The sequence below is a fragment of the Crinia signifera genome, chromosome 6, assembly GCF_055691185.1.
Source record: "Crinia signifera chromosome 6, ASM5569118v1, whole genome shotgun sequence".
NCBI classification, from domain to species: Eukaryota; Metazoa; Chordata; class Amphibia; order Anura; family Myobatrachidae; genus Crinia; species Crinia signifera.
In genome coordinates, this window is record NC_139222.1 from 189,183,799 (window position 1) to 189,204,351 (window position 20,553).

At 39.6% G+C, this 20,553-nt stretch overlaps 1 protein-coding gene across 2 annotated transcripts in view; it reads right to left on the minus strand.

Annotated features, from left to right (window-relative positions):
• Positions 1–20,553, minus strand: part of MICU1 (mitochondrial calcium uptake 1) — a 235,671-nt gene that overhangs the window by 16,474 nt on the left and 198,644 nt on the right. For both annotated transcript variants that reach the window (XM_083148442.1, XM_083148443.1), the window contains one exon: positions 5,378–5,467. In XM_083148442.1, the coding sequence (XP_083004568.1) occupies positions 5,378–5,467 (90 nt within the window). The remainder of the gene's footprint in view (positions 1–5,377; positions 5,468–20,553) is intronic.

A 20,553-nucleotide genomic window follows, 5' to 3' on the forward strand; every position in this document is an offset into this window, starting at 1 on the left:
GGTGTTAGATGTCGGATGTCGGTCCTCCGCTGTGGTTCTCTCTCTGCAGGGTTAATTAAAGTCTGTATGTACCTCCAACGCGTTTCGGCAGTTGTTGCCTTCTTCTAGGGAGATACTAGGTTTGCTGTGTCTCTGGGTTTAAATGTCCCTCCATTTTGCACATCTATTTTTTGATTGGCTTGGTTGTTCAATTGCTGATTGGGCCAATGCCTGCATGTGTCAGTCTGCAGTCAAATACGTAGTTCACTGCTAATTGGTTAATTGTCTTGTTGATAATAACTGTTCTGGTAATTACATTGTCACTTATTTATTCAAGCTATTGTTTCATTGTTGAAAATAAACAGGTTATTAGTAAGCCCTGTGTTTATACATCTAATTAGTAAACAGAGTAATACTTCTTAAAGGTAATTTGTTAATTATAAATTGAGTGTTTTAGTTTACACAGTAATTCCTATTATATTGGAGCTACTATGATTTTTATTAGTATATGGATTAGTAATTATTGCTGTAATGGTATTTATTAATTTTAAAAAATGGTGTTGTGGATTGTCACCCATTTATTTTCTAGGTTTGCTTGGTCAAGTATGTTTCTGTCTGTTTCTGTCTGTTAGGGGGTCTCCCTCGTAACTAGAATTTAATAAATTGAGTTTCTGTCTGTTGGGGGGTCTCCCTCCCAACTGTCATGATTGTTAGTTCGTCATAAAAAATTGTTGTCTGTCTGTTGGGGAATATTCCCAACTTGCATGGGTATCTAATTTGTCAATTCCATTATAGTCTGTCTGCTTTGGGGTCATCCCTTTTAGCTGCTATATGTGTGTCATTTTTTCCCTATTATTGCTTTTACCTCATTGTCAAGGTTCAATCCCCGCGGTTTTAGTGTTTTTAACTCATACATGTATTTGAGTTCAAGTTTGTTTATTTTATGTGTGAAGTCCCCTCCCCTCCAGTTATTGTGAACTTCTGCAATGCCTATAAATGTCAGCGATCTTGGGTCGCCGTTGTGGTAATCTGAAAAGTGCTTGGATAGGTTGTGTTCCTCATTCTTTTTGGTGATATTTCTGATATGTTCGCTGATTCTTGTTTTTAGGGGTCTTGTAGTGCGGCCCACGTATTGTTTTTTGCACCCGCATTGTAGTAAATATATCACCCCCTTGCTGCTGCATGTGATTCTGTTTTTGATTTTATGTGTTTCTTGAGTTGATGTTGATGTATAAGTTGTAACTGGTTGGGTTGTTCTTTGGTTTTGATTAGTGCATCCCATACATGTCCCACAATAAAAGAAGCCTTTGTTGGGTTTGTTTGTTAAAGTTTGCTGTATTTGTTTTTTGGGGGGAATGTGATTGTTGATTAATTTTTGTTTGATGTCTGGAGCTTTCCTATATACTATTTTTGGTTTTTCTGGAAGAATGTCTGAAAGTGTCTCATCCTGTAATAATAGTGGCCAATGTTTTTTTATTATATTTTGGAGTTGTTTGGATTCTTGTGAGTATTGAGTAATGAAGGGTGTTTCTTGGTATATTTCATTCTTTTTTTCTTTGTATTTTAGGAGGTCGGTTCTGTCTACTCTCTCTATGTCTCTACGTGCTTTTTGTAGGTCGGTCAGTTTGTATTCTTTTTCTGTGAATTGTGTTATCATATTATTGCTTTGTTCTATGAAATCTGAGTTTTTGGTGCAATTGCGTTTTATTCTTATGAACTGACTTTTTGGGATTGATTGTAACCAATTTGGGTGATGCCAGCTGCTGGATAATATGAAACTGTTAACGTCTACGGATTTTTTGTATGTGTTGGTGTGTATTTTATTGTCTTCTATGAATATTTTGAGATCTAGAAACTCTACTTCTATTTTACTGTAATTGCTGGTGAATATCAGATTATTGTTGTTGTGGTTTATGTATTGTAAAAAATTCTGTAGGGATGTCTCGTCTCCTTTCCATATGAACAGAACGTCGTCTATGTAGCGCTTCCATAGCACGAGATTTGCCCCTGGCCCGCCCTCCACCCATATGTGGTGGTCCTCCCACCAACTCATGAATAGATTAGCGTACCCAGGGGCAAATCTCGTGCCCATCGCGGTCCCTGTCGTCTGAATGTAGAATTGGTTTTCAAACCAGACATAATTATGTTTCAGGATGAATGTGATACTGTCCAAAATGAATTGTATTTGTTCGGGTGGAATTGTTGTGTCTTGATCTAAGTGATATTTAATGCTGTTGGTGCCTTGTTCGTGATCTATTATACTGTACAGTGAAGTTACATCGGAAGTGACTAGCCAGAAGTCTTCTTCCCATGTCTGGTTGTGTAGATGGTTGAGTATGTGTGTTGTGTCCCGTATGTATGATTTTTGTTTTTGCACGTATGGTTGTAGGAAGGTATCAATGTAACGGGAGAGGTTGGATGTAAGTGAGTTGATTCCGGATATAATTGGCCTGCCAGGTGGTTTGTTGGGGTTTTTATGGATTTTGGGCAAATAGTAGAATACAGGTATCACGGGATTTTGGATTTGTATGAATTTGTGTTCTTGTGCGTTAATGATTCCTAATTCGCTGCCTGTTTTGAGATGTTTCTCTAATTCTGCCTTGAATTTTGATGTGGGGTCGGTTTTGAGTATCATGTATGTGGTATTGTCATTGAGGATGCGGTGTGCTTCATCTAGGTAATCCTGTTTGTTAAGGATCACCGTCCCTCCCCCCTTATCCGCTGGTTTCACAATTATTTGTTTATTGTTTTGTAGGTCTCTTAGTGCTTTTTCTTCCTTGTTAGTGATGTTCTTTTTGGATGGTTTATGTGTAATGCCTTCAATGTCATGTTCTACCATTTTTATGAAGGCATCTATTTGTGGTCCTTTCATGTGACTTGGGTAAAATTGGGAAGCAGGTTTTAATCCTGTATGTTTGTATTTTGATAGTGCTGTTTCATTCCTAATTTCCACTGGTACTATGTTGCTGAAGTATTTTTTTAAAGTGAGTTTTCTGGCGAAGTTATGTAGGTCAAGATATGTTTGAAATTTGTCAATTTTATTAGTCGGTGCGAATTTAAGTCCTTTGTCCAAAATTTGTTTGTGTTCTTGTGTCAATTCATGGTTGCTCAGATTAAATATCCCTTTTCCTATCTCCCTGTTCTCTTTATTTTTCTTGTTGTCTTTCTTGTTTTCCCCTCCCCTGCACCCTCGTCTGGTCTTTTTGTGTTGGTTTTCTTTGTTGTGGGCCTTACTTTCTCCATCTTGTTTTTGTCGTGTCTGGTGTGACGTACGTCTAAAAAAAGTGTTGGCTCTGGGGTAACACATATTTCAGTGCCTTCTGTTGCTGTTATTGTATTTAATGTGGTCGGGGTGCTTGATATGCTTATGTCGCCCAGGAGGCTATTTTCCCACCCTTTCCTGATTGATAGTCTGGCTATGTTGGCGTAGTTGGATTCTCCCCCCGATGTGTCTTCCTCTATCTCGTGAACTGAGAAGGAGGTGTCACCCAGAGTGGAGTTAAGACTGTCGTGTGTGCTGTTCGCAGCTGAATTCAAGAAGTCTGGTTTTGTGTGTATTTTGGTCATATATTGCTGGTATGTTAATTTCAACCGTTTATATACTGGGCTACGTGTTGGTTTGTTCTGTTTATAAGCAACAGTTTTTGTTGATGTTTGAGGTTTTTTTGTTTTTTTGTGTGTTTTTATGCCAAATTTATCCCTAATGAATTTTTTCTTTTTGGTTTCAATCAGTTGTTTCTCTCTTTGTAACAGTCTTTCTTTGGTGAGGTCTGATAGTGTAATAAATTCCTTTTCCTCTTTAAATGGTGTCAAGTCTTGGTCTAGTTTGTCTATTTCTTTTTCGGTGGTGTCTAGTTTAATTGCGTTGTTTTCAATGATTAATTTCATCAGTGAAAATGAACAATCTTTAAGTATGCCGTTCCATTTGTCCATGAAGCATGTATCATTTGCGTCATGTGTTGGTGTTTTTTTAATTTGTAAGCCTTTTGGTATAATGTTATTCTGTTCGTACAACTTTAATGTCTGTGTCTCCCACCATAGTCTTGTTTCTTTGGAAATTAGTTTTTCTAGTCTGAGGAACGTGTCACAGAAGGTATTCACGCTGGGTGGTGGATTGTCAGTTAATAGGGGGAGAAATGCCTCATTCGCTCTTTCTTGCCTATTGTTCCTGATGTCTGTTAATCCCATAAATAGAGTCTTGCTGCTGGGTACCACCGTTCCCGAACACGAATTAAGGTACCTAGAACATTTAATCAGCACATAAGGATTACAAATAGCGGGACGCCGCTGAACTCATTATTCAAATCCACTGTTTTTTTGCTATATGGACCAATCTGGCAGATTTGCTAGATGAGCGGGCACACACCACGCAATTAATTGAGCAGATCAACGCAACCAGCATTAATTTGCAAAACCTTTTTTCACCATTATCATCCTTACTGTCGGTCAATCAATAACACTTCTCGAGCAGTGACACTATTTTCCATTGTTTCTACCACTATTTTTTCTTTATATATGTTTTATTTGCTTTATTTTTATTCTGTATAGATTAATTGTCCTTGAAGGAATACATATCCTCCAGTCTCAAGTGACTGGACATTGTTATTGAAAAGAGCAATTGTTATATACAGCTTTTTTGCACAATAAAATCCTTTATTTTACCCATTTGTAGAATCTTAGTGACAGAGCGCAGCACTACAACCAAATTCCTATATATATATGCAGGGACACTTTTCTGGTGTGAAAGGGGTCAACCCGGGAATGGCCCGGCATGATCCCAGGGCCATATTCCTGGGTCGGTCCCTGCATTTTCTGGTGTGAAAGGGGTATTATAGAAGGGAGGGAAGGGGGGGCAATTAGATGGCAGAGGGAGAGGTGTTCCCCCACCTCAGGCCATTTACTTGACCCCATAGAATATCATTTCAACAGTTGGGGATGTTTGTCATGGCTGCTGCACACACATTATAAGTGTGGCAGGTCATCACTTTTCAGCACTAGATGCAGTATGTCCCAATGCAACATGGACACATTCCCTTTGTGGTGCAGACTTGTTCCCTATCCAGAACTTCTCACCAGACATGTTGGGAAGTTATTATGCAGCAACATAATTATATTTAACCACACAGCTGGATATTCAGAAAGTCAGCAGGCAAGGCAAATCTTATATTATTACAGTAAGGTATATCACAGAACCACAGCAACCAAAAATAAAGTACTGTAACAATTCACAAATTGTCCTGAGGTCTGGTTCCCTTAGAGTACATCATAATAAAGCAGGTCTTACATGTGGTCCTATTTTCACACACATGGTTACATTTGTTTCCCCGTTGTACAACTGAAAACAGATTTGGAAGTTAGAGGAAATGAATAAATATAAATGATTATAATGGACACTCACCATCACAGTCAAAGAGTGCAAAGACTACATCACAGACATGGTCGGACAGTTCCACTTTCGCCACAGTTCTGGCAACTTGCTGCATTGTAACTAGGGACAAAACAAATAGGGACACACAAGTCATAAATGAATCCCATTAACAAGAAACCCCCAGAGGCAATCATTATTTATAAATCTGGAAATTGCCAGCTGGCTGCGATTCAGCTAAACGCTTCTTCCCACATTATATAGGGCCGTTATATAAAGGAGAAAACGCTTATATAAATAAGAAAAACTATTTTACTTTTAGTTATAAAAATTTGAGGAAAATAAGCAATTCTACACAATTGTATCATGGCATACCCAAAATATTTTCTTGCTATACTATAAATAGTACTACGTCAATATGTATAACACCATGAAAGGGAAAATAACATTTTGTTGCATAACATTCTGTAAATGGCAACAAATAGATATTAGTGGCACTGAAGTAATTCGGAGGAAGGAATTATTTCCAAAAACATATATCTTTATTTTACATGTTACTTGGAGAATGTATTACACTTTTTGCCCTTCACTATGAATAATATCAGAGGAATTTTGAATGTCGGAACTGAACATATATGCCTTAAATGTACCCCGTTTTACGGAGGATACTGGACTTTAGGTAGAACTCCCTACCATCAGTATAAGCATCCAGACTAGTCCAATGTTGCAGTTTGGATTTTAACTGAAAGGTAATTTCACAATGGTTATTTCTGACTACACAATGCACTTCTGATCGGTCATTCGGTAACTTTCATATGACCTTAATCTGACCTGTGATTACTATAAACCAAACTACTTTCCTTTTCATTAATACGCTGAAAGCAGAATTTAATAGGTCTTTGATAGTTTATCACTATGGGCAGTATTCAATGCTCTTGATTCACCATTTTTTTCGGTGAACAGGGCTGTTCTTTGGCGAATTGGCTCAATGATCACTGTTTGCTGAAAGGTCATTAGGTCAACAGTGTCGACAGGTTGACAGTCAATAGGTTGATAGTCAATAGGTCGACAGGCAAAAGATCAACATAGCAAAAAGGTCAACATGGTCAAAAGGTTGAGGCAGGCAAAGTGTCGAAAGGAAAAAGGTTGTCCGGACATGTTGACATGTACACCATGTATAACTGTAACACAATCTTCATTTCTTTTTCTAAGGAGACACTGTGTGCACATACAGTAAGCGATCTATTAAGATTTAATGTGTTTCTTTTTGTATCCTCTATACATTAGTCAAGTGCAGGCTGTAGAATGGGCATTAATAGGAGTGAAAATATGTGTGTATATGCTCCTTGAGCATGCGTATTTGTCTTCCCCACATACATTTTTTTTACATGGACATACAATGATGTAGACCACATATTTGGTTGTACAATCCATTCAATTTATAGGTACATCCAGTGTGGGGATGCTGCCGGCTACACCATCAACGTTACTATAAGGCTAAAGGAACCCTTCATCAGTTCAAGCCTGGTTTTCTTTTGATCCACTCTAGTACTCATGACAGAATAAAGAAGTGTTTTGAAGCATCCCCCCAATGATGGGTTCAGATCATAAGATGTACCAATGATCCAAAACAGATCTCCTCAATGCATGGGATCAATAGAGTAGGTACCTGTATTAGTAAAAATCAGCCGTATGTTTAATACAGGGTTTAAATAAATCCTTACTCTTCAACGCCAGACATTTTGAATTGGCTGCATATACATCACTTGCATCGTAACCACGATCTATGAAGCATTGTTCCATACCTTCCAGATACTTAATTAGGTGTTCTTGGTGTGAATTGATTCAAGCTATTTTAGTCAATCGACTTTTTAAACAAATACAATGCCAACTATAGGTATAGCCACATCCAAAAATGTGATGTGCTTATCAATCAGTGTGTGGGTAATCCTGATGGAACCAGGGAGGGAGTTAAGTGAATTAACAAAATCACAAAGCAGTTCCTCTGTACAAAATAAAATAAATCATTGATATAGCGTACTTACATAACTATATACTTAGAAAATGTCTCAATCATCATAATAAACTCACTTTCATATTGAAACAAACAAATTAGCATAGGATGGGGCCATGTTCGACCCCATTGCTGTAACTTTTAACTGTAAATAAAAATTATTTTATTTTTTAGTGAAGAATGACATCTATGAGCAATAACTGGCAAAGTCCATCGTTACCAGTAGACAACCAGTGGGTGGTGGACCAAAAGTCAATAACTTTGTAAAGAAATGTATGGTATCTCTCAAACAGTATGGGGTGTTCTGAACCAGAGACTGTAGATAAAAATCTACATACTGGGAGATTTGCTGACAAAGTGTACCAATAGAAGAAATGATCAGTCTTCTGGGGGAACAGTCAAAGATTTATGAATTTTGGGTACAACATAAAATCAGGAGTATCTGTGGATACTCCCGAGTGAGGAAAGCAGTGGTATCCTGATCTATCCAGCAGTTAGACAACCCAAATTAGATAATTAAGTTTCTCTTTTTCTTCTAACTCTCAGTCCGATCAAAAGACAATCTCTTGTAACAAATTAAATCTGATAATAGATGGAAGACCTCACTAATATATGCAGTATGATCCAAAACCACCAAACCCCAGCCTTTAAGTGAGCGTAATGCATGTATCTCTTCGTGGGATAAACTGGATCTTTGTATCTTAGAACCATCAATTTATGACATTACCTTCTTTCTTACTAACCTCATAAAGGTCTCTATAGAGGGCTTGTTCATGGAGATCACAAGTTGATAGTCCCCCCCAAAACACACACACTATATGTACAGATATATATATATATATATATATATATATATATATATATATATATATATATATATATATATATATATATATATATATATATATATATATCTCTATATGCACACACATACATACATACATACATGTGACATGTAACTGTGATTCTGTAAGCAGGATTAAGTGCAAAATTAGGATTCTGTAACAGTTGTACAATATTGGATATGTTGCAAAGTTTTTAATTTCTTCTATAATAATGTTTTAAGTTAAAATTGGCATTTTTTTTAATCACTGAATCATTCTGAAAGATTTTAACTGGGTGATCTTAAGTTGATTGTTTGCGAGGACACTAGTCTCCAAAACCGATAGACACTAGTTTCCAATATCTGTAAAGGTTACAAGCATTTCCATAATACCACTGTCGAAAAGGGTATGAATATTCTGTAATAAAAATGTATAATATAATATATAAAACAGGGAAACAATATAATTTAATTTGTTTATAATGCTGTCCACAAAAATTGATCTTGATGGCTATAATTTCCACTCACAATAACGTAGTACAATTTGCACAATTTCTAAAGGAGTCATGTGACACATGGTAGCCTGTTGTATACATACACAAATTGGGACACATAGGTCATGCCTAGCCTCAGTAAAATAAACAAATAAAAAAGGTTGTAATATTGTATTATTATTATTATGTTAAACAAATATGCCATACTGTAGGTTATCGTTGCTGATTAACATTGGATTGATCTGGGAATCCTCCTAACCTCACAATGCAGCATCTGAAAACCTTCACTGATATAATCACAGCAACACAGTCAATAAGATGTCACCACAACACACCGAGACACCCCAAAAGGTGAAGGCAGATTCTGACCTGTCAAACTTGGAGTACCCGTGAGGACTATTCTATGAGCATTTGCTTTAATCTGTATTGGTCTAACACTCTCCCATAGACAAAGCAGCTCCCATTGTGCAAGCTTCTGTTTGCCATCTCATTTCACACACCAGCAGCGCTGGAGTATGTACACAACAAAACCCTGACATTTCCAGGACAAAAGGTCTAGCTTAATTAACAACAAAGATCAATTCCTTGACACACTCCTCACTTATTTGGTCCCTGTGGATGCAGAAGACAAATACAATTCTTTAAACCCTAGCTTCGGGGACAGACGTGCCTCTGATAACAGACCAAACGCTTGACTTTCTATACCTCCTAGAGTCATATAATCACAATATGTAAATAGACCATCAATATAAACAATAAAAAGAAGATACTTGCTTTGATTTCTTGTTTAGAAAATTAAATCTACAACATACAAAAAAATGACCATTGTGGAACCAAAAGTTACCAATGGTTTGAGGTATTATGTAGTAAATAGTTTCAATAAATTCACATCAAAAAAGGTTTTTACTAACTCGCAAGTAAAGAAACAAAAAAAAAAATATATATAATAATAATAGAAAGCATATACATTTACTTCTAACTGTTATATAACTCTGATCACACTAATGGCGCTCACACACGTACAATTTGATCTTTTAAGTTAATTTGCCTTTGTGATGCGTAATTAATATCGCACGGCAAAATAGTATATGCAGGGAGGTACAGTATTTCTGAACTAGATCGCATGCACCCTCTTAAATGACTATTGTAGTGTCAAAATCGTATGTAGTTCAAATAGAACCATGTGTACAGTCCAAATCGCATAGAACAAATAATATGGCTCAATTCACACCTAACACACATCTCACCATGTGTGGGCACCATTACTGTTCATGACAGCCCAGCAGTATGTACTACAGAGCAGCGGTCTGGCGACATCACATACAACTGCCAATGGTGCAGGTGCCGATGCAAGGCCACTTTGTGCTCCTCACGCCCTAGGCATACCCCACTATTTTTCATTTGAATATGTCATGTGGATGCATAGCACTTTAAGTTACCCTTAGTTGATCAAAGTTGCATATGCTTGACTATGGATCATGCGCAGTGTAAAACCCTTCTGTGGATTGATATGGGGTATGTAGCGTGAAATGATGATAGGAAAGGTTGGAAACATGGTAGTAGTCTGATGGAGAAAATTTATCTGGAGATTTTATATTTAGATAGGAGTAATCAATGTATGCTTAAAAGTAGATGGAAAAACTCCAGATGAGGAAAGGTTAAATATTTCTGTTCAATGATAAATCAGAGTTGGTGAGTGATTGCAAATGAGATTGCAGTTAATGGGATCAAAAGGGCAAATTGTAAGGCAGAAGGAAGAAAGAAGGACAAAATCTTATTCCACGGTCACAGGGCTAATATATGGAGAGGGTGCATGAGGGAGTTTAAAGGGAAAGTGTTGTCTTGAGATTGTTATAAAGTCTAATTACAGGGAGTCTCAGGTAAAAGGCCCCCATTTTTGTTTTTCTTAATCCAGTATAGGAGTCTGTAGTGAATGAGGAATTGAATAGATTACTAATATTAGGGATGAACAAAGTGACTAGATTTGTAACGTACAGATACGTCCTCAAATATATAGCCTTAATGCAGCAAGAGACGATTGGCGTAATGGAGCGGGCGGGTCCATTGAAACTCCACTAGCGCCAGACATCTTTTTGGAAGGAAATATGTCCTAGACACAGCGCAATGCAGCTAGGACACACCAGGAGACTGTGCTTATTAATTTGATATAAAATAGTGTATACATGTGCATTGTAGAAAATGGAATACAGATTCTGTGACTGAGTTGCACACAGCTATAAGTGTCTCACATATTAGATTAATCATTGTAGTCTAATGGGATTTTCTAGGGCAGTGGCCTTTAGAACCAGGGCCGGCTACAGGAGGGATCAAGGGGGACAAGTGTGACGGGACCCAGATCTTCCCTGCACTGGCACGTCCGCCACCTGTACTAGCTGGCCTGTCAGTGACCCCCCACAGCCCGGCCGTCTACTATGCACCTGCAGGGAGACCTGGAAAATGCAAACTGTTGGGGGGTCCTGAGGACCAAGGTTGAGAACCACTGGTTTAGAGAAAAACAAAAAAGACATCCTACGCTAACTCAGTATCACAGACCTGGCGTGCAGAGAGAGATTGTGTGGCATGACTGCAGCAATGATTATGAGGAGTATAGTAAAATTAACAGTTATTTATATAGTGCACACATATTCTGTAGCCCCTGCCCTAGTGGAGCTTACAATCTATATTTCCTACCACATGTACACACACACACACACACACACATTCATTCAAGGGTTAATTTTGTTGGGAGACAATTAACCTATTAGTATATTTTTGGCTTGAGGGAGGAATCCATAGAATCCGAAAAATACATTTATATAAAGGAAATGAATAACAGAGAACCTGCTGAAGTAATTATGGGGAGAACGTTGGGCTTATTCAGCATGGATCACTATTCACCGAATTCTCAAATTGCAAAGCAGTAAATCTTATGCTCCTGAACTTTGTCCAAAATTCGCGTTCAGGCATACGATTTACTATTCCAGCGGACATCAGAAGGGTGGAACCTGGAATCCAGACTTCCTACCCTACAGATGAATTACCCTGGATGTAACTGGAATGGGGGATATGCTTTTTATATCTGTTTACATGTGAGTTTAATTGTGTAATAAATCTGTTTATTCAAAATAAGATATTGCACTATGCTACCAAACTTTGAGATCTAAGAATTCAAGAGGATTAGAGAGAAGATGTAATTTCAAAGGAATATGTATGCACAATAAGTATTACCAAATGCGAGTGCGATTGGAGAAATAAAAATTGCCATTTATGTATGGACAATATTGCACTATATGCTTTTATTTTAAGTCTCAACAATCACAATAAGAACTCCCAAAAAGGAGAATCTTCTTCGGGAAGTATTCATTTAAATCTGAATAGCGCCACTGGGGTACACCAGGTTGACATTTGGAAGGTCAAAAGTCAAAAGGTTGACATCACGTTTATTGTCCCAAATGTCGACAAAGTCAAAATGAGCACCGTGTATTATATTCTCCCACGATGCCATAGTGGATGGTAGGGTATGAATTACCACCCGTCGACACAAGTTGGCTAAAAAAAAAAAAAGGTGAAAAACTCTTGTTGACCTTTTGATGGTTGACCTTCTCATTGCCGGCCTAATGCTTGTGTCCACCTTCTGACCCAGTCGACCATAGCCATGTCGACCTATTTCAGTTGTCAACCTAAGCCATGTCAACCTAATGTATTTTGACCTTCATAGGGTCGACCCAGCGACTATATCCCTAGTATATAGGATATATATAACAGTGACACATATTGAGACTGATTAGCTATTGTAATACATGCATAGGTATATCAGGACACCGTATTATGGTGACTGAACCATCACAACAATCGACAACAACCTTTGTTCTTGATGTATCTTTTACTATTTGACTGTGCATTGCGTTTTTCCCCAGCTGCTGCTATCTGAAGCGACCTAGATAAGTAATTTATATGTTACAAATTACATATCACAAGGATTCCTTCTAATTTTTCCTTTAATACCAATTGAACAAGTCATTGGTGGCTTCAACCCTGTATGTCTAAAGGTGCCCATACACAGTACAATCGCATCGCATACGTTTTGCAATGCAATGAGTTGCAATCTAGAACAAAAAGTATGTGCAGCACATACTTTTAAGCTGTGCGATGGGATTTGTGCGGGAGTGCGCATCTCATTGCACCTTTCAATTGTATCTTAAATGATCATAGTTTAATAAACATGTGTTATGGTTTTTGGCACAGTCCCCTTAAAGTACTTGTTTCCTAGCAGAGCGCCCAGATTTCCTACGTACGCTCAGTAGTTAATTTAGTTAATTTATTCACTGCACCCTGAGTGAAATCGCATCGCATGGACCTTTTTTGTGGCATGAGATGTGAGATGAGATGAGATGTTAGATGAGATGTAAGATATGCGATCACAATAGTTACCATATGGTAAAACACCACCACTCTCCACGTCACCCAGAAGCATGGCGAGCGCAGCGGAACGCGTCCTCCGACCTTTTCATACCCCCACTATCCACGCCGGCGTGGAGATGATGTTATATAGTGTGGCGAGCCCCGCGTACGCTCACCTCGCTGTGCTCGCCACACTATATAAAATCAACTCCACGCCGACGTGGATAGTGGGGGTATGAACAGGTCGGAGGACGCGTTTCGCCGCCACTCGCCACGCTTCCGGGTGATGTGGAAAGTGGTGCGGTTTTAGGTGTTTTACCATATGAACTACTGAGACTGCATCTCACATCTCATCTCATCTCACATCTCAAGCGATGTGCGATGGGATTTCACTCAGGGTGCAGTGAATAAATTAACTTAATTAACTACTGTGATCGCATTGCACACATCGCAAGGCACAAAAAGCCATGCAATGCGATGTGATGTCACTACGCAGAATAGTCCACTAAGCAAATAGCTTAGTGGGCTCCCTGCTAGGAAACAAGTACCTTAAATTGATATAAAATGTGAGCCGGTTCAAATGTTTAAATTTAACTGAATTTTTAGCAATTCCATAGGAAATAAAAGAGAAAGTAAAATGTAATAAATGAGGAGGGGATGGGGGGATTTGTTAACATCACAGATCTGAACGTCCTATGACCTGCAATGGCCCCGTGCTTCTTGCAGGTCATTACATGTGTCCATGCAACGGTCACGAGGTACACACCACAACAGCATACATTATACGATCCTATACAAAATGATCCATGTAACTACTGAGCAATGATTCTCAATTTGTGCTGACCTGCCATTCAATTCTGCCTAAGCTAAAAGCCTTGAGCTTTAATTAAAAGTTGCAGATGCGTGACTTTGAAGGGTACATAGTTAAAAAACAAGAGCTAAGCATCCAGGAAAGATACTCACATCCCATGGAGACAAGCATCCACATCCTTGCCAATGTGCACCTAAGACAGGTGCAAACAAGAGCCAACAATCAGTACTGACCTGCATGACATTTTAATAAGAAGCAGCTCTGACAGCCTCTTCATAGGCTGCTGCCAATTCCTCATTTAGAGGCAACCCTGCAAATGTGTTTGGAATACGCTGCAGATTACGTCTGGCTGCCAGATTCAGCCTAAAGTGAATTTGCTAAGGAGAATAATGTGCCTCTGGCAGGGCTTTCAGTGCCCCAAACATCTTTTTGCTCCACAGTCTGCAGTATAGACCATGTGCCTGCTGTGCAGTGTGTGTGCACATCTTATGTATATGCAGAATTAAATGATACAAATGTAAGGAATAGTACAGAAAGGGGCTGATAGCCATACACAGTAGTAGATGTAGATCACACAGCTACCTAGAAGAATAGACGGGGAATGTAAGAAGGCAAAGCTGTAACTAATCAGTACAAAGTAGGCGCGCCTTCATATTGGCATCACAATATGCAGAAATGATTTGGATTGTATGAGGTTGTGTAACTTGTGGGGTTTCTCTTGCACTATTCTCAGTTGAAGAAATGTTGGTGTAGTAGTTACTAGCAACCCACTTATGCTTGGCAGGGGTAAAATTTTTGTGGCTGGCCATACACCTACAGATTTATTGTCAGATCTGGCTAGTTGGAACAAAACCCTGGTTACGGATGAGAGCAAATGACACTTGACAATTTGCTTGAAAACTCATTCAGAATTTACCATATTTTAGTTTTAACCAGCCAGATCTGACAATAAATCTGTAGGTGTATGCCCAAGTAATGAAATTAAAATAAATGCATCACAGACAAAATCGGGTTTCCCAACCTGCCCGTACCCCAGCTAAGGTTTTTAAAGGGGGACGTGACCAGGTCTCCTCTATAGACCATGTCCCCTTGTTACCACCTTTATATGGCAAATGCAGGTGAAATGAGGCTCAGCACAGGCTGAGACGCATAGGTCCTAGCATGATCAGGGGGGTTGCTTGGGGCAACTGCAGCGACAGTGTATTAGGCATATAAGTGTAGTGGCCCTAACAATGCGCTTAGGAAAGCAGCACCCCTATAGTGCCTTGCTGTTAATAAAGGCACACATCGAAGGAAATGGAAGAAAAGAATAGAGGTGCGCTGCATTAAAATACCACTCAGTGGCTATGTACATACAATGTAAAGTACAATAAATCAATAATAATAGGTCAAAACAAATAAACATTTATTGGGAGTTTTCCAGCTTATAACAGTTCATCCACATTTTCATGTTCTCATAGCTGCCACATATAGTTCAAATCCGCGGCCCGATACGTTTCCTCCCTTAGGACTTCATCAGGGGCAATGAATCAATCAAATGGTAATGTGTCTTCTACACAATATTTGAATGGAGGTATGTCCTCTAGCTTAGTATAAAAATGCAGTAGCCAACAGCGATAGCTATGGGTAATTTGTTGGCCCACCTATTTGTCAAATGACCAAAACAAAACGTTGGCAGGAATATACTATGACAGGTAACTGACAGTGCCGAATGTGATAATCTTCTGTCCACAATAAAAAATAGCCTCTCAAAGTGGGACAATCTGTGAGTCACAGGTACTCTGGCTCTCTTTGTACTTTACATTGTATGTACATAGCCACTGAGTGGTATTTTAACACAGCGCACACCTCTATTCATATATATATATATATATATATATATATATATATATATATATATAAAAAAGAAATGAGAAGGAGCGCACACATGAGCACAGTATAAAATGATTTACTAAAAAAAAGCGCATAAGCTCACATACATGTGGGTAAGAAACAAACGGTATGCAGGATATTCGCCACTCTACGGCACACGGGACCAGGGCGTCACTCCAATGAAACCCGTACGGAGGTGGCAGAAGCGGCTTTCTCCAAACACCAGCCATGAGACGGACAAGCAGATGCAGATCCGATACGTCAGACGACCACACCCCGTACGGGTTCCACTGTGATCATGTGTGCGCTCCTTCTCATTTCTTCTGTTACATGTATCTATGTGTTGAGGCGGAGACAAGCCTCATTGGAGTGAGCTGGCACGACATTATATGGGACGGATATCTATTGGAAAACTTGACTTTGCGCAGATTCCCACGTTATATATACCGTATTTATCGGCGTATAACACGCACTTTTTCCCCCTGAAAATAGGGGGAAAATGATGTATGCGTGTTATACGCCGATATGCGTGTTATACGCCGATATAAGCAATGTCATCCGCCGATATAATGTTAAGTACCAGTAATGCAGGCAGTAATGTCATCCAATGCTTTCCTCTCCAGCCCGGCGCCTACCTTCTTCAAGCGCGCGGTCCGGTTCTCTGCTGCTGCTGCGCACCGTCCGGTCCTCTGCTGCTGCGCACCGTCCGGTCCTCTGCTGCTGCTGCGCACCGTCCGGTCCTCGCAGCAGCACGCTCAAGACTCCTCCCAGTGACCTGCTCTGCAGAGTGACTCCTTCCTCCCTGGCTACAGCAGCGTCATCAGCCTTCCCAAGCGCTGGCTGTAGCCTGGAGGAGGAGAAGGTTTTCTGGTGCTAACTGTGCTGCCCTGCTTCTGTTATTCAAGGTGGATTTTTTTTTTTTTTTTACAGATAATCAATTATCCTTATTTTGCTTCAAAGTTTTTATTTAGAAATCCCCTCTTAAAATGAAGGTGCGTGTTATACGCCTGTGCGTGTTATACGCCGATAAATACGGTAGTTCTCAATTTAGTCATTTTAATTTGTGATCTTGCTCAGCAGTCAGTGAATGTCACAAGGATAATCTAATATTGAAATCACATGTTTGCTGCATAGCGATGCAGTTATTCTAGTCATGTTTATACAGAGTTGCCTACCCTACCAGAATAGCTCGGAGGCTACAGAAAATTGGGTACCCCTCCCGGCCCCCCTGGAAAGGTGGGCAACCCTCCCAGATACCCCCTGTGGCAGTGTTAAATCCTGCAATTCGGGGCTTTTCGGGGGAAGGGCTAAAGATGCAAATCACGTCAGTTAGCCCCCCTTCCTCAAAGGCCCATGAATTGTGGGATTTGCCGTACTGGGGAGGGGCTTGATAACATCTACATCAGGCCCTGCCCCCCCAAAGTGCTGCTGACAGTCCTCTCCGGGCTTCTCCTAGAGAGGAGACTTTAAAAGTAAACAACCCTGTGTTGATAGCAAGTTACCGAGAAGTCAACAATATGGCAATTGGATAAACCTACTTTAAAAACACCCTTTTATATTATGGAATGTATTATTAGAGATGTAAATGTGCCTTTTGGAATGTAAGTAAATTCTTATTGGATTGTATTGGTGATAGTTTGGTTTGTCTTTCTGAAGCATTAATACGGATTATTAATAGAAAGGTGAATGTGCATTAGATCGGATGTCAAACACACTTTTACCAGATTTCTCGGCCTGATTGGGCAAAATCGACCAAAATTGCGTAATTGTATGGCCAACTTCACTTTCTAGCGGTATAGGCAGCAATCTCTTTAATAATTTAACATTTTCCAATTTCTACCTGCACTTTATATGCATAGGTTACATGTGAACTTTACAGATATAAGTGTCTTGAATTAAACCAACTGGTGCAAATAGTAACTTGGGACCTGCTGAGAAAGTAAGGTTTTATAATTTACATGTACGTGCACTAAAATGGATGATATGTGGGCTAAAAAGGGCCGGAAACCGAGTTTGAAAGGATTACTGAAGGTATGCATGTAAACAATGTGTATTGTATATCCGCCCATATGCACAGTTGAAAGCATCGCGTGACAGCTTAGGCCCCATAGTTTTCCACTAGTCAATGTAGTTTAAGGGCACTCGCACCTGCCATATACTAGATACAGAAGATATGCTCATGGAACTGAACTTCTAGTATGTGAACTTATATTACATGTTTCATGGTGTATGTCAGTATGTATTTTTTATATTGATTTGCTATTATGCGGATTTATTGCTTATTGTTTATTAAATATTTTTATTTAAGCGGCCCACTTCTATTCCTAGCATGTGATCACGCCTCATCACAACTCAGATCCACCTCTTCTGTTGTAAGCGTAGATGACATAAAAATCCACACGAGTCTGATCGCCCATTCTTGTAGGCACCTATAACCATAGCCTGCTCAGAATGCCAGATTCACAGAGCTAATCAGTCTATTTAAGGGTGGAAATGTCAAATTATTATCATTATTTGTTAGGAGTATGAGGATGTAGTGCTTTTTATATATAAATACCATATTTCCAATGTTAGAACGTTGGTTTGGGCAATAAACACTTAAGGTTCTGAAGACTAAAGTGATGTATTTTTAATAAGCCATATGACAAAGCAAGAACTTTGCAATTTGAAATAAGTCAACAGGTGCCCCTATTCTCTCTGCAAATAATAGCTACAAAATTATTAAATGGAATTTTATGTTTGGATATAAACTAATAAAAATTGTATTTTAAGTAATATATTTTTTACCTCTTGGATCAGCACAATGCAGGTCTTCAGAGAACAAATAGAAGTGCAACACATTAAACATGAGATGCTATTATAATTAGAGATGTGCACCGGACACTTTTTCGCGTTTTGGGTTTTGGGTTCTGATTACCTTCAGGTTTTGGGTTCTAATGGGTTTTGCCAAAACACCCCCTAAAGGTTTTGGGTTTTGGGTTCTGATTTTTTTGAAAAAAGCATAAAAATGGTTAACATTGCATAATTTAGGTGTTTTTTTGCTCCTATGCTATTATTAACCCCATCAGCTTTCTTCTCCACTCATTTACAGTCTATTCTGAAGACCTCACACCTCACAATATTGTTTTTAGGCCAAAATGTTGCACCGAGGTAGCTGGATGACTATGATAAGCAAGACAAATGGGCGGCACAAACACGTGGCCCATCTAGGAGTGGCACTGCAGTGGCAGATAGAAAAACTAGGCCCCAAAGAGCACATTATTCAAAAGAAAAAAAGAGGTGCAAGATGGAATTGTCCAAGGGCCCTCCCACCCAAACTAGGCCCCAAAGAGCACATCATTCAAAAGACAAAAAAGAGGTGCAAGATGGAATTGTCCTACGGCACTCCCACCCAAACTAGGCCCCAAAGAGCACATTATTCAAAAGACAAAAAAGAGGTGCAAGATGGAAGTGTCCAAGGGCACTCCCACCCAAACTAGGCCCCAAAGAGCACATTATTCAAAAGACAAAAAAGAGGTGCAAGATGGAAGTGTCCAAGGGCACTCCCACCCAAACTAGGCCCCAAAGAGCACATTATTCAAAAGACAAAAAAGAGGTGCAAGATGGAATTGTCCTACGGCACTCCCACCCAAACTAGGCCCCAAAGAGCACATTATTCAAAAGATAAAAAAGAGGTGCAAGATGGAAGTGTCCAAGGGCACTCCCACCCAAACTAGGCCCCAAAGAGCACATTATTCAAAAGACAAAAAAGAGGTGCAAGATGGAATTGTCCTACGGCACTCCCACCCAAACTAGGCCCCAAAGAGCACATTATTCAAAAGACAAAAAAGAGGTGCAAGATGGAATTGTCCTACGGCACTCCCACCCAAACTAGGCCCCAAAGAGCACATTATTCAAAAGACAAAAAAGAGGTGCAAGATGGAAGTGTCCAAGGGCACTCCCACCCAAACTAGGCCCCAAAGAGCACATTATTCAAAAGACAAAAAAGAGGTGCAAGATGGAATTGTCCTACGGCACTCCCACCCAAACTAGGCCCCAAAGAGCACATTATTCAAAAGACAAAAAAGAGGTGCAAGATGGAATTGTCCTTGGGCCCTCCCACCCACCCTTATGTTGTATAAACAGGACACGCACACTTTAACAAACCAATCATTTCAGCCACAGGGTCTGTCACACGACTGTGGCTGAAATGATTGGTTCGTTTGGGCCCCCACATCACAAGCTGCCATTTAATATGTCCCTGCACAAACTGGCTCTACAGAGGCAAAAGGTCGTCCTCATCCTCATCCAGCGATTCCTCACCACCATCAGTATCTTGTTCTTCCTCACCCTCACAGAGTATTAATTCGTCCCCGCTGGAATCCACCACCACAGGTTCCTGTGTACTTTGTGGACGCTGGTCTTTCTCGTAGAATTGATAATTCATTTTTATGAACATCATCTTCTCCACATTTTTTGGAAGCAACCTCCTACGCTTATTGCTGACAAGGTTCCCAGCTGCACTAAAAACTCTTTCGGAGTACACACTGGAGGAAGGGCAACTGAGGTAATATAGAGCCAGTTTGTACAGGGGCTTCCAAATTTCCTTTTTTTTCTGCCAGTACTGGTAAGGACTCTCTGACATGCCTACTTGGGTGCTGTCACCCATATAATCCTCCACCATTCTGTCAATGGTGATAGCATCATAGGCAGTGGAAGTAGACATGTCAGAAATTGTTGGAAGGTCCTTCAGCCCAGACCAAATGTCCAAACTTGGTCCTTTATCACCACCAGCGGGGGGTTTAGGAAATCGCA